Here is a 14,172-nt window from a genome sequence, read left to right as displayed (position 1 = left end):
AAGGGGTGCTCGATCTCTTGATAGCATGCTCCCATTTTCACAAATGGTGCCTACCATGAATAGATCTGTTTGCAGTGCCACACAATACCAAATGCACTCAGTTTTGCTCAAGAGCGGGCATAGGGACAAGATCTCTTGGGGATGCCTTCCTTATCCAATGGAGTTACGACCTTGCTTACGTCCCCTCCCTCCCCACTTCTGGCCAAGATCATTCAGAAGATCAGGACAGATGGCTCCACAGTCATCCTGATAACTCCCGCCTGGTGAAGACAACCGTGGTGTCCCTTCCTGCTCAGAATGTCAATTTGCACACTCATCACTCTTCCTCTCCAACACAATCTAATCACTCTGGGGCAAACAACCCAAACCTACCTGGATCTATGCAAGCTACATCTAACAGCATGGTTACTCCGTGGCTCTTCCACTTAGAACTAGACCTCCCGGAACAGGTTCAAACAATCCTCATCCACAGCCTTACAAGTGGAAGCGATTCTCAGCATGGTGTACATCGAAGGTGTAACCCAATGTCAACCCAATGTCAACACACCTGTCCTTCATCCTTGATTATCTACTCACCTTAAGCAATCAGCACGCTCGTTTAGCTCTATCAGGGTATACCTAGGTACATTACAGCCTTCCACTACAAAATTGATGGATGCTCCATGTTTACTCACCCTATCATCAAAAGGTTTCTCAGAGGATTGCATCTTTTACATCCTGATATCATACAACCAGTGCCTGCCTGGGATCTTGGGCTAGTACTGTGAGCCCTGGCCTTTTGAGCCCCTCATTTCCTGCTCCCTTTCACACCTCTCCATGAAAGTTGCATTCCTGGTTGCTGCCACATTGGCCCCCCACGTTGGAGACATAATGGCACTTCATGGCTGACTCACCTTTTTACAGTATTTCATTCTGATAGGGTGGTTACCCTTTGCACACATCCAAAATTCTTACCAAAGGTTCCTTCAACATTCCATATAAATGAACCTGTAAACCTACCTGTATTCTTCCTTAAAGCCACACACAAATGCATTTAAGTCTGCCATGCATACCCTCGATGTTCGAGTGTTGTCTTCTTATCTAGAAAGAACTAGGACCTTCAGACAGTCACCTCACCTATTCCTCACATTTGCCGATTGAGTTAAGGGACACCCCATATCGAAACAGAGGCTCTCAAAATGGATTACAGGCTGTATAAAAATTGCTTACACGCTCCAGGGCCTACAACCACCATCACGCTTGACAGCTCATTCCACCAGGGCAGTATCCGCTTCCACAGCGTTCCTATGTCATGTGCCACTAATGGACATTTACAAGGCAGCCACCTGGGCAACGCAATGTACCTTTGCCAAGCATTATACACTTTCCTACATGGGCGACACTGCAGTGGGCTCTGTTGTGTTATCCTCTGCTTACTGTAACATTCTGAAGCCCTAACCACCAAGGGACTTGTTAATCACCAAGTGTGGAGCAGCCATGAGGACCTCTCGAAGAAGAAGAAACGAAGGTTACTTACCTTGCTTAGTAACTGGAGTTCTTCACGATGGTGTCCCTATGGATGCTCCAGGGCCTACCCTCCACCCCTCTGCTTCGGACCTGGGGGTCTCCAGCGTAGAGAAGGAACTGGAGGGTTCAGGCCGTGCACGCATGGTGCCTACTAGCACAGTGCATGCTGGTTCGTGCTACGCATGTGCAGCCCGGCAGGGACTGCTTCAAAATCTCCAATCCAGGTGTTGGGATTGGACCAAGACCAAGCATGGAGTCTCCACAAGGACACCATCTTGAAGAACTCCAGTTACTGCACAAGGTGAGTAGCCTTCATATCTTTATTCACCTAATACCTTTGTAGTGTGGCCATTTTCCATTTCCTTCTCTTTTCTTTTCTAAATTCATTCTTTGTTACACTGACAGGTAAAATATCTTTTTTTATTATTATTATTTCTCTCACTTTTTTCTTCATCGTTCACTTCTTTTTTTTTTCTGCACTCTCCATCTGAAGAACAACTCTCATATGGCAATAAAAAAGGTACAGACCAGACAGAATAATAATGATTTGAAATATGACTTAATAGAACCATAATGTGAATAGGATAGTACAGAACACATATATGTACTGAGATACATAAATAGAATTTTTGTTTTATTACCAGTCTGTTAAAACTACTTATGATTTGTATTTATGTCATCAGAAGTCATATTCCAAAACCATTTGTCTTTCTGTGCATGAAAAATTTTCTCCTTTCTTCCATTCCTCTTTTCTTTATATAGAATGTCATTCTTTTGTGTCTCTAATAGTTTATCTTTGGACCTGCATGAGTAGGGAGCAGTTTGTTTTATTTTTTATAATGATTTTTAGTGTGGATATTTTACTTTAAAATTATGCATGAAATATGTTTAGAAAATGTTCCAAAATCTTGTTTGTATGGTACCTTTAGCATCTTCTAACTAGTTTTAAATAGAAAAAAGTAATATGTATGCCATGCAGTTTTATAGAGGTGTTGATCTAATAATTGAAAATACATTTGTTAAATTAAGTTTATAGTAGCTAACAAATATTTTCCCAAATCCCAAACTGTACTGTTCAGAAATATTTTTCTGATTGTGATAATTTTTTGAAGAAAATATTTGAAATCTGTACAAATCCTGTCACTGGAAGGAAATATTTTTAATTATACTGAACACATCAAAAGGTTCATGTGATATTTGTAATGGTTATGTGAATCTTTTGGAGAATAGTAATATTGCTGGATGTGTTTCAGACTAATAATTGTATTGCACAGTTAATAGGACCAGTATATAGGATTCTGGTTGTGCCTCATAATCAAATGAAACTTAAGCAGCCAGAGGACCTGTCTAAGGAAGGGCAGCCTTCATAAGTTGCCTATGGGACACCACATTGCCTGGAATCTATTACAGTACCATCTGCTGCAGCTTTCTTCCCAGCACACTTGGTACACCAAGGTACATGGAGGGCTGGGAGGCAGGCAGAGCAGCAGGTGCCTGCATCAGGATAATTCTTCCCCAGCCAGAACGGGGGATTTTAGGGTACCTTTATTTCACCTCATCACTTTCATCACCTTCATGAATTGCAAAGGTGCTCTGGAGAAGGAGTAAATACCTCCCCCAGCTCCCCAGTAAACTAGTTCATGTTTTATAGTGTTTTAAACATTTTAAAAAATATATTAACTTTTTTTAGATTTTCATTGGCAATGGAAAATACCCTTCTGCTAGTGGAGTAAAGTAGAGCTTGATCCAGCCAACAGTAGTCTCCTTTCACCTGCCATGTGCTCCTTGGGCTCTCCAGCCATAAAGGCTGTTCCCTTTTTTCTACTGGTTGCTGCCCCTTGCCTTTCGTTTTTGGCTAGAGCATTTCTTTCAGTGAATTGGCTGATATGTGTATCCCCAGCTATCCCATGTCTGCTGTTTTTTCCTTTTTTCCTTTGATCCTTCAGGGTCTCCTTTTTTCTTCTTGCCCCTGGTTGCTTTACCTGCTTTTGCTTCTGTTCATCAGAAGGCTGCATGCACCGAGAAGTGGGGTCTTCACTGGATGCATGCATATTGTGGATTCCTTCTACAGATGCATTCTTTGGATAGGAATGGGCAGAATCTAGTGTTTGCAGCTTTTTCTCTGTCCACTGCTCCTTTCCTCTGCTCTGTGTCCCTGTGAAATAGTTTGGCACCCGCCTTGTAGGGTGCCCATCCGCCAAGTTGGAGAACATTTGTTTAGCCTTTGGGTTGTGAGAGGAGTGAAATAGCTAACATGGCATTCTAAGTTCACCCTCCACCTTTTGTCTTGCCTTGCTTAAATGCAACATATAATCCCCATGTACCACAATTTGGCTGGTTTCTTTCCCAGATACCTAAATATTCAGAGGAGAATTTTGAAGTGACCATAGCTTTAATGGTGTTGATTGGTCCCTGGCTGAGCACTCATTTGAGAGTCACCAAGTGAAAGGAAAAATTAGCTGTGGGAACCTCCTTCTGCCCACAGTAAACTAAACCAAAATAATTGGTAGGGATGAAGAGGGAGCTCCTGCACTGTAGCAGCTCAAACGGAGACAGTGATGTCCCTCTATTTCTCATTCTGAAGTAGAGATGTAAAATTCTGTTTAATTGGCTAACCGGTTAAACATATTGTTTAACCAGTTAGCTGATTAACGGGAGCGGGGAGGGACATGACTGGGGTGGGGAGGACCTGGGCCTGCCACAGGTAGGGGCTGCTTCAGCCAGGCTGGAGCAGCCCCTGTCCGCAGCGGGCCCCCCATGGGGCTGGATTGGTCCTCTGCGAGTGACAGAAAAGGAGCTGCTCCAGCCCCCCCAGGTAACCTTAACTGGTAAGCCTCACCTGTTAAGGGTGAGGCTTACTGGTTAAACCTTCACATTCCTACTCTGAGATAGGGATGTAAAACGCTGTTTAACTGGCTAACTGGTTCAACACATTGTTGAACCTGTTAACTCAGTGGTTCCCAACCACCAGTCCATGGACCCCTGCTTGCTGGCACTCTGCCAGGCCACACCAGTTGCTGGGGACCTCTGCCCACCGGGGAGCACCGTTCCCCATAAGCTGCGCACACACTAAAAATTCTCCTCCCACCGTGAGTGGCGCTGCAGACTGCCCCAGTGTGTTGCAGCTGGAGCCAGGCCATGGTGAGGTTCTCCTTACTGGGGCAGCCTCAACTCCACCCCTGTTTCAGCTGGCGGGGCTGCATGACCAGCTGCTGCTCTGTGTTCTTTCCATTGCGGGTGTCGTATTCAGGACCTGGGAGGGGAGCCTTCACGGCCATGAGCATCCCTGACTTTATTGACATTACCAAGGAGGATCAGGTTAGAGGCCCCGGGCAACTGTGCTGGGTGTCCGTGATTTCTGCCCCTCCTCTGGCAGGACCCGGCTTCCCCTGCAGGGTCTCCTCTGCCAGCTCCAGCCTGCACCACGTGTCTGGCCACTTCCCAACATCGCAGGGCACTGCAGCTGGCAACGCCAGGCGAGGGAGCCCAGCTTCCTGACTCAAACCAGCAGGTGTCGGGGGGCTAGTACCACCCGGCTGTTGGGTGGGTGCTGCGAGCCAGAGATGCGCATAGGCTGATTGACTCTGCGTCTCTAGGCCCCAACTGCTAAAGGCCTGGGGAGGAACTCTAGACCACCAGAAATGTGCGCCCACCTCTGTCGCCTGTGCCGCAGACACTGCTGATCCCGTCTGTGTGTCGTGGGCTGGGCTGTTGCCAGGCCTGGCAGTGTAGGGGCGGGTTATCTTCCTGGCCACAGAAGAGCGCTTTGCTGCGTGGTGGGAGGGCTGTGCTGAGCATTGCACCGCAGGTGCTGCAACCCAGGCAACAGTGCTCAGCTGGCGGCTGGGAGACAGTGCAGAGCTAGGTGAGGGGGGGTGGGCTAGTGCTGGGGAGCTTTGGGAGTGGGGGACTCTAAGAGATGGGGGGCTGGCACTGGAGGAGTTCTGGGGGTGAGGCTAGTACTGTGGGGCCATAGGGGCATGGCTGGCAGTGGAGGGTTCTGGGAATGAGGCTAATATTGGGGACTGGGGGCTGGCATTGGGGGAAGGCTCTGGGGGGGTTGGGTGTATTGGGGCTCTGGAAACAGGAGGCTGGCACTGGGGGGGTCTGGTGATAATGAAGGATCTAAGGGGTGGGGGACTGGCACTGGGTGGGTTTGGTGCAGGGGACTCGGGGCTCAGTGGCTGATGCTGGGGGGCAGTGAAGGGGGTGGGGGGCTCTAGGGGTTAGGGCTGGCTCTGGGGGACTCTAGAGGCCAAGGCTTTTGAAGGACCGGTAAGACTTTATTTGAATATTTGCGTATTCATTGTTAAATAATAAATATGCAAATGTTACCAGTCTGCCAAAAGTTTGTGAATGAGTTTGCAAGTCCCTGGTATCAAAAAGGTTGGGAACCACTAAGTTAACTGATTAACTTAGACAGGACTGCTCTGGTACAGACAGGGGGTATAGACAGAACTGATCCGGTCTCCTGGCTGGAGCAGACCCTGTCTGTGGGGCGCCTGGGCAGAAGAACAGAACCCCTGTCCACAGCAGGCCCCTCCCATGGGGCTGGAGCAGCCCTTGGCCTACTGAAGGTAGGGAGCTGCTTCAGCTCCCACTGGTTAACTGGTTAAACATTCACATCCCTATTCCGAAGCCTCCTTGGTAATTTATTTGCATCTTTCCCAACCAGCTGTCCCTCTCTTCTGTGGAATATGCTGCATTTATTTCAGTCCTTTGGTAAGGATAAATCCTGCGGATGGTGCAAATTTATGAACAAGAATAGATACTCCCTACAGCTGGGAAGTAGAGGAGTCCTCACGTATTCCAGCTGACTGCCACGGGACACTTGGGTGCATGTATGCATACGTGTGTTGGAAGCCTATGCCAGAGAATCAGTACCAGAAAGTCTCCTTTTGTGTCTTGTCAATGTCAGCTGCTGCTATCTTGTATCAGGAGGGCTTGTCTGATTCAAGTGTCAATGAAGATTTCAGTAATAGAAAAGCCATGAGAATGAAACGTGATAGTAGTTTTGATGACATTCACTAGATTCACTTGAGGTTTTTTCTTTGTGGATGAGGCATTGGTTTTACTGGCCTCTTAAGATGAGGAAGACCAGTTTTATAATCAATACACACTGAAATGTTTTGGGTGTTGGACTTGAGATACTTGTTGAATTTACAAAGTTGTATTAAATCAATGTACTTGAATTGTAGCGCTCTCTTCATGAGCTTGAGACCCTCTTTTATTCCATTGAAAGTAGGTACAGCTGCAGCACGAAAAGAAATCATTAGAAACAAAATACGTGCAATTGGCAAGATGGCAAGAGTCTTCTCTGTTCTCAGGTAATTCCACATTCTGTCTCTCCCCAATTTCCTCTATTGAAAGAGAAAAATCTAGTCCAGGCCATTGTATGTAAAGCATTCTTTGTGCAAATCCATAAGCAATAGCTTAGTTAAAATTCTGGCTTCACAGATAGTTTTAAGATTGCTGATGTTGGAGTATTTGGAGAAAAAATGGGTTTGTATTTTGAAAGTTACCATTTAGACTGAGAGAAAATGGAGTTTTGAATCAACATTAATCACTGTGTCCTAACTATAGATGTCTGTCCGTCCATACCTTATGAACAGATACTGAAATAACAATTGTACAACAAAGGGGATCAGGGTTAGATAGGAAAATGTCCCAAAGCTCAGGACTAGTCTGCTACAGATTGTAATACAGTACACTTCTGTAGCTGCCAAACTTTCTTCAGAGTGTGAGTTTACTGAAAAAACAGGAGATCAGATAGAGATCGTGTTTGTCAGACTTAACTTCCGAGACTTACAGAATCTTTGGACCAGAGTGTGAGCAACCTGATCGCACTGATGAGTTCCAGAAAGGAAAAGACAGTCAACTGAGTGTCTAACAGATAATTTCTTGTCCATATTGGAAAGCTTGCCTGTTGTTAGCCCTTTGAAGTTTGAACTGTATTAAATCTTGACATGGATAAAAAAAATAGCAAAAATATACATTTCCTTATTTTATTTAAATTTCTTATTTAAGTGACTTTATAATGAGGAGACTGCCATTTCATTTCTTTCACCATAGGGAAGAGAGTGAAAGTGTGCTGACACTCAAGGGTTTGACTCCCACTGGAATGCTACCTAGCGGAGTGTTGGCTGGAGGACGTCAGACTCTGCAAAGTGGTAATGATGTTATGCAACTTGCTGTGCCTCAGATGGACTGGGGCACATCTCATTCTTTTGCTAGCACTACACATAATGCATGCAGGGAATTTCTAATGCTTTTCAGTTCTTGTCTTAGCGGCTGAGATGAGCATAGAATTATGTGAAATGGATACCTAACCAGGGTATAAAACTAAAAGCAAATAGTTAGTAGTGGTAGACCAGTATTGTCAGTCTGAGCTTCCTTCATTTAAGCATTTTCAGGTGGCACAAGTGTTTCAGCTGTGGGGTGACTGTTTAGGGCTGTTAATGGATTCTAGAGTCATTTGGTCATTACAGTACAATGTAATTCTTCATTTTTACTTGTCCACTTTTCATTCACACAGTTTTATTACAGATGTGTTACTAGTTTTAATTGGTGAATGTCAATTTTGATGCTAGTATTAACATAAAGCTGCAGGCTGCTGAGCTTCATTTTTTCACTTCATTGACCGATTGAAATGTGCTGCGTTTTGTACCCTGGTAATTAATGCCAAAGTTTGTTCTCTGTTGTTTGTCAAATGTTCTGTGTATAATTGACTTCCCTGAATTGTCCTTGTAACATGCTGTTTCCTTCTTCTGCAGATGTAGCTGCTTTCTTAGGTCTGTCTGTCTCTCTCTAGTTACAGCTGTATGTCTGTATAAGTGTTAAAATTAAACCACTCTTCTAGACACTTGTCTGTCTCTTGATGTAGAAACAACATTGTAGCACCTTGTTTTTGAGGCTTGCTGCATTTACTGCTGCACATTGTCTGTGCATTTTGAAGATTAATGTAATTGAAAATATTGAGAATTGAGAATAAAGGGATTGGATTTAAATTTTGTAAAGTCAAAATCAAAGGGTGTTTAAGTGTGCATATATTTTTGCATGACAATAAAAAGAACTCTACACAAAACATACCTGCAATCTGGCTCATTGAATATTTTTGTAAAAGTTGATATATTTTTTGTTTTTAAACATGGAATCAACTTTTCAGAAGACCATAATAGATTTAACTAGGCATAGCAAGAATATCACAACACTCTTACAAAATGTATCAAATGGATGAAGTCCAGAATTATGTTTGTTGTAATGGATAACTAAAATATCAGCTGGGAAACTGGACTTTACATGTGCAGCACTTTTTAGCATAAATTACTTGAATGCATTTAAACTTTGTCTTGGGTATTTGTATAGTGCCAAACACTGTCTGGGCACTGATTTCTAGCAGTATAGAAAACTTTTAATATATGAACAGAGTCACATTTTACAGTCTGTTTTCCAAGAGTAGCTACTTTTTGTCATTTTGAAATTTAGATACCTATAATGAAAAATTCAGAACATTCAAATCAGGTTTTCTAAAGTTTTATACTAAACTTTCAGTTAATTTATCAGAGCTCTTCTTCAGTGGCTTTGAACTATAAATGTTACATTTTAAAAATAACTTTTTGATGGGTGCACATCTACAAATTAAGTTTGTGTTCTTTTTATGTATGTGATTGTTTTGTAAATGTCTGTAACAACAAATGGTGTCTGTTCCTCAATCCATCCAGATTGAATAGGTTCCAAAAGAATAGGTTATAATTTCTGTTTGTATTTTCTTTGTTTAGTGAGACTTTGTTTTGTTTTTAATTGAATCTGTGTTCCAATTTCCTCTCCCTCATTTCCCAGTTTTTCTTCATATATTGCACTATAAACACCTGAGAGAGGATCAAACTGACTAGGAAAAAAATGTTTTGTTAACATATGCAAAACATTATCACTAGAAGAGAAAACTGGACATTTGGAAAGTATGCAAGAGAGGTTTTTGGGGGGAAGAGAAAAGGAGGATGTTTTCAGCGACTCCAAAATGCTTTATTGTGATATTCCTTGATACACTGAATCAATACATTGGCTATTTCATCATTGTTTCACTGTTTCAAAATAATCAAGTTAACTTTTCTTAAAGTGTTTTCATTCTTACTGATCAGCGTTTACAATTTATTAAATATGTATGCACCCTTTAAACAGAATCTAGGGAAAAATATTTTAAACATAAATACATTCGTTTCCAAACTACAACAAGAAAAGTTCTGAAGTAAAACAACTATAATAGAACCTCACTAATTACACTTTGTTGAATCATCACAAAATTGGTGAACTCTGCACTTCTTGGCAAATATTTAGTAGCCAACGCTATAGTGAGCGTTTACGTTGAAAATATTTCATTATTTTTAGAAAATACATTTACCAGTATACTATGAAATATAACAACTAACCTACATTTGAGAAAATACATGAAAAGTATATTTTGTAATGTATAATCCTTGCTTTTCTTTGTTTTTGTTCACTTGCGAATTCAGTAATGATCAATGGGTTTCCCATTCATTAACACTAATTAGCAAAGTTCTCTTGTGATAATTGGAAAAACCATCTGTTTCCATCTGTATGCATAGTCAAGCCTTAATCTGTGCCCTGTGTAGTTTTAGATTAGTGGGGTATCTGGTTCAAGTGATTTGGGCTGGAACTTTTTTAAAAATCAGAATAGATAAAGTGTATCCAGATATATTTCTAAATGTAATAGTTAAGTACAAGCACAGATATCAGTAAACCAAATTAAGCAGTTTTGAATTGGTGTTTCAGAAGTGTAATTTCGACCTAACTTCAGATTTTTCACAAATGCCTAGTCAGAGCTGTTTCATTTTAAAGCAAACAAAAAGTGGGCACAGTAGATCTTAAAGGGACAATAATAAACTCTGTACTAAGTTATTAGATGAGACCAGATGGAACCAGTGCCCTGTGAATCTACAGCTATGCCCAAACTAATTTTGTTCAGGGTTGGCCTTGGGGAGAGTTGATTGTCTGAGGAAGAATGTAGCATAGGACACCTAAAATGATAGCCAGTCTAAAGTATCTAAGTTGTGAGGAAAGGTTTAAATAAACATAAATTCTGAACATCATGAAAGGGATAGAGTAAATAGGCACATATTTTTTGCTGGTAAGAGCAGTGGAAACAGCCTAAAAATTAAATAGTATAAGAACTACCTCACACAAAAGAAAGCATATTAAACACTTGAGAAACATCTGGATTAATTTCTGGAAAGGGTATTGAGTGGAATTTAAGATTGTTGGTATTAAGATGATATTTTTAAGAGGGAAGATATTTTAAGCAACATTGCCTGTATCCATAACATTTTTATGTGGAGTGGAGTTATGCATTTAATAATATATTGCTAACATGAGCAAATTCAGATAACTTTTCATTTTACTTGGGCGTCATTATTTTAATGATACTGTAAGATGTGACTTTTCTAGTGCCATTTATTCAGCAGAATGAAGTTGTCACCATTTATCTAAAAGGAAGTTAGCATTTTGATTAACCTACACCCGGATTCAGCAAGAAACTTAAGCACATGTCTTTCTTTAAGATCATGAATAGTCCCAGTGAAATCAGTTGGACTGATCAAGCACTTAAGTACTTTCCTAATCTTACTCTGGTTACCACTCTGACCATTACTCAAAGGAATGAGAAGATATTTTTATAGGCCTAGATATTGCATTAGAACTGACTTTTTATCAAGGGGAGAGTCTTAGAACTGCAGAAAATAAAAGTACCATGCTACCTGTCCTTAGAATCTCTAGTGAAGTTGAGAATTTTCCTTCAATACGGATTTCAGGGTTGGACCTACTGTCGATCTTTTACTTAAAAGATTGAAAACAAAGGCCTCATGAATAACAAGATACGATGGAGAGAGGTTTGGTGCTGTAATTTATATAGCTGACTGGCAATATAAAAAGACAAGAAACTACATGTTTGGTTCGCTTTTAAGATATTCCTAAAAGTAATTTAATTTTTGCTATCTGGGGACATTTTTATCATAAAAATGGGGGAACACCCCCCCCCCCAGTCACACAAATGGCTATTTGATTTACCCCTGAGAGATTTTTCTCTTTGAATAAGGACAGCAAGCTTTTTATAACTCTAAATATAAAGGTTGTAAAAGTACTATATTATGAATAGAAGGTATTTGTGCAGATGACTTTTTATAAGACACGTTTTCCAAAGCAACACTGTGGAAATTATAGTTATTTGAACACTGTGATTTTAAAACATAAAGTAAATAATGTAGATAGCTGTGTTCTGTTTAGTTTCTTACTCAAGATATACTTCACTAATTTGAAGAATTATTAAATCTGTTCAGATTGAATCACAAATTAATCATTTTTTTTCTTACTTTCCCAAGATTCATTTTAATACCTCATGTTCCAATTCCTTTGTTAAGAATCAGTTTAGCAAACAATTTTTAGCACTGTGTAAGTTGTCTGTTGAATGGAGAAACTTCTTAAATGTCTGTTTTTTGAAAGTAAGATTGATGGAAGGCAGATGCACAGAATTATTTATGCTCATTAGTGAAATGTATCCAATTTTTCCCTGTGACGATTTAGTAATATGTAGTTTACATAGCAAGGCAGTACTAAAAAGATGACTATGGTCTTGCTAGTCTTATTAGGTCTAATAATTTTACATTAAAGCAGGCAGTTGTATATATTGTATAGTGATACCTTGTGCAAAATATGACCTTGAAGAATCCGCACATACAAAAAGGTACAGCTGTTTTCACAACTACTTAACTTCATAAACACTAGCTGGTCAGTTGGAGCCATGTCTACACTACCGACCTTAGCATGGTACAGCTGCAGCTGTGCTACTGTATGGACTCCTGTTGACATAATCAATCCATCTGTTGTCCTCCCTCCCCCCACCCATGAGCATTAGAAGCTATGTTGGAAGAAGACATTCTCCTGGTGAAATAGCACTATCTACAGTGTTGCTTCTGTCAGTGAAACTCATGTCCCTCAGAGAGGTGGGGTTTTTATACCCCAACTGAGAAAAGTGCTAGTGTAGCGGTAGCCTAGATCTTTGGAAAGTTGACAGTGTAAATTCATCCACCAAAGTATGTCAGTGTGCCTGTCCAAAGCTACTTCAGCTATAAACATCTCGATGGACTTCCCTGAATGTGAGTTGCTATTTGGCAGTTAGTAAAGGTGACTTGTTAGATTTTTATTTGCATGCTCTAATATAGAATCATAGAGCTGGAAGAGACCTCACAACGTCATCAAGTCCAGCCCCCTGCCCAAGGCAGGACCAATCCTAACTATATCTGACTTTTCTTTTATGAGTTCAGTTTGAACCATAAGATCCCTTTGTAATTCAGAATTCAGTGCTGAAATCCAAGTTCTGAGTTCAGCTTCTGAGTGCAAAAGATGTGTTCAAGGATCGTTTTGTCAAACATTAAATAAAGGATAAAATCCACTTGCACTAAATTAGTGTTTTGTCTTACTAATAAAACACCAATAGTCTTAATTTTGCTCCTTCATAATATGTTTCTCAGAAACATGGAGTCAGTAATGTACTATGGACCTTCAGAGAATTTATAGAAACCAAACTATGCCCCTAGCTTAATAGTATTTAGTGTTGCATGTTAGTTTTATGTAAAGAAATAATCAGGCAGTTATATATAATTAGGTAGATTAAGTTGCATTATATGATTGTTGCATTTGATAAACTGTCACTTAAGATATAGGGGTCACTTCAATTTTTAAAAAAAGTCTTAACTCTTGCAGTAAAATATGCAGTCAGATTTGGGCTTGGGTGATATATTAAAATGATCATTGACTTTTCTGCTATGCGATATTACACTCTTCATCTTTTTCATTCATTTTGCATGCAACTGCTCACTTCTGTACAGCCACAGTAGAGGCAATTGAGGCTGAAAAAGGTATGATCAGAGTCTTTGCCAGTGGCAGAAATCTTTGGCATCTGGGTGGGAATTCAAAAGTATTCTGTGTGCCTGTGTCTTACATTCAACTTGCACAACCAGAGATGAATACTAGCTGTATTGATTCATCCCTTATATATGTGATATTAATTTCTTACCTAGCATAATTATTGCCTTTGAAAATGTTTCAGAGAAATCATTTTGGTTTTCCCCCCGTTTCTTTGCAAAATGTGCAATAGTCTTTTACTTTTTATTTCTGTAAAGCATGTTGTGATATGTGGTTTGTGTCTTAGTGACTTAAAAAGTGGTAGTGTTGAATTTTGTTTATCTCTGGGTTTGTTTTGGGTTGGGGGGAGTTATTTATGCATGTTTCTTTTGATAAAGTTTATTTTAAAGGCTTGAAACCTAATCTTTTCATCACTTTCCATAATGCATTTGGTAGTGCAAGACATAGCATTATAGAGTTCCTGCTTTTACAGTGAAGTTTTGAAAGTTAGTTTGCTGACCAAATTTGTTTATAGTAGGTACCCACACCTGACTATGTAAGGCATAGGAAAATACTGTGCTGTTGTACCAAATATGTTGCTGTAAAGGCACCCTTTGTTAATGTTAACATTATTACAACCTCACAAAATTTTAGGGCATGTAAATAAGTGCCTTTTCCATGCACATTTTGATTTCCTGTATCACCGTGTTAAATGAAGTGAATGACAAACCGCATAGTAATTGGGAGACTCAC

At 40.5% G+C, this 14,172-nt stretch overlaps 1 protein-coding gene across 12 annotated transcripts in view; it reads left to right on the top strand.

The window, feature by feature from the left end:
* The window catches only part of PPP3CB (protein phosphatase 3 catalytic subunit beta), a 74,448-nt gene that overhangs the window by 52,652 nt on the left and 7,624 nt on the right, over positions 1 to 14,172 (top strand). For 4 of the 12 annotated variants that reach the window (XR_012905748.2, XR_012905749.2, XR_012905750.2 and 1 more), the window contains exons 11-13: positions 2,000 to 2,026; positions 6,749 to 6,833; positions 7,579 to 7,676. Coding sequence is in view for 9 of the 12 variants with exons in the window: in XM_075935720.2 (XP_075791835.1) it covers positions 2,000 to 2,026; positions 6,749 to 6,833; positions 7,579 to 7,676 (210 nt within the window). In the remaining 3 variants the exon portion in view is untranslated. Of the gene's footprint in view, positions 1 to 1,999; positions 2,027 to 6,748; positions 6,834 to 7,578; positions 7,677 to 13,403; positions 13,434 to 14,172 lie in introns of all 12 variants that reach the window. The other 8 variants (XM_075935724.2, XM_075935716.2, XM_075935725.2 and 5 more) reach the window with 6 other exon arrangements.

This window comes from Pelodiscus sinensis, chromosome 8 (assembly GCF_052426305.1).
Source record: "Pelodiscus sinensis isolate ZL-2025 chromosome 8, ASM5242630v1, whole genome shotgun sequence".
NCBI classification, from domain to species: Eukaryota; Metazoa; Chordata; order Testudines; family Trionychidae; genus Pelodiscus; species Pelodiscus sinensis.
The sequence above is the reverse complement of the archived record's forward strand: the minus strand, read 5'-3'. Positions and strand labels throughout refer to the sequence as shown.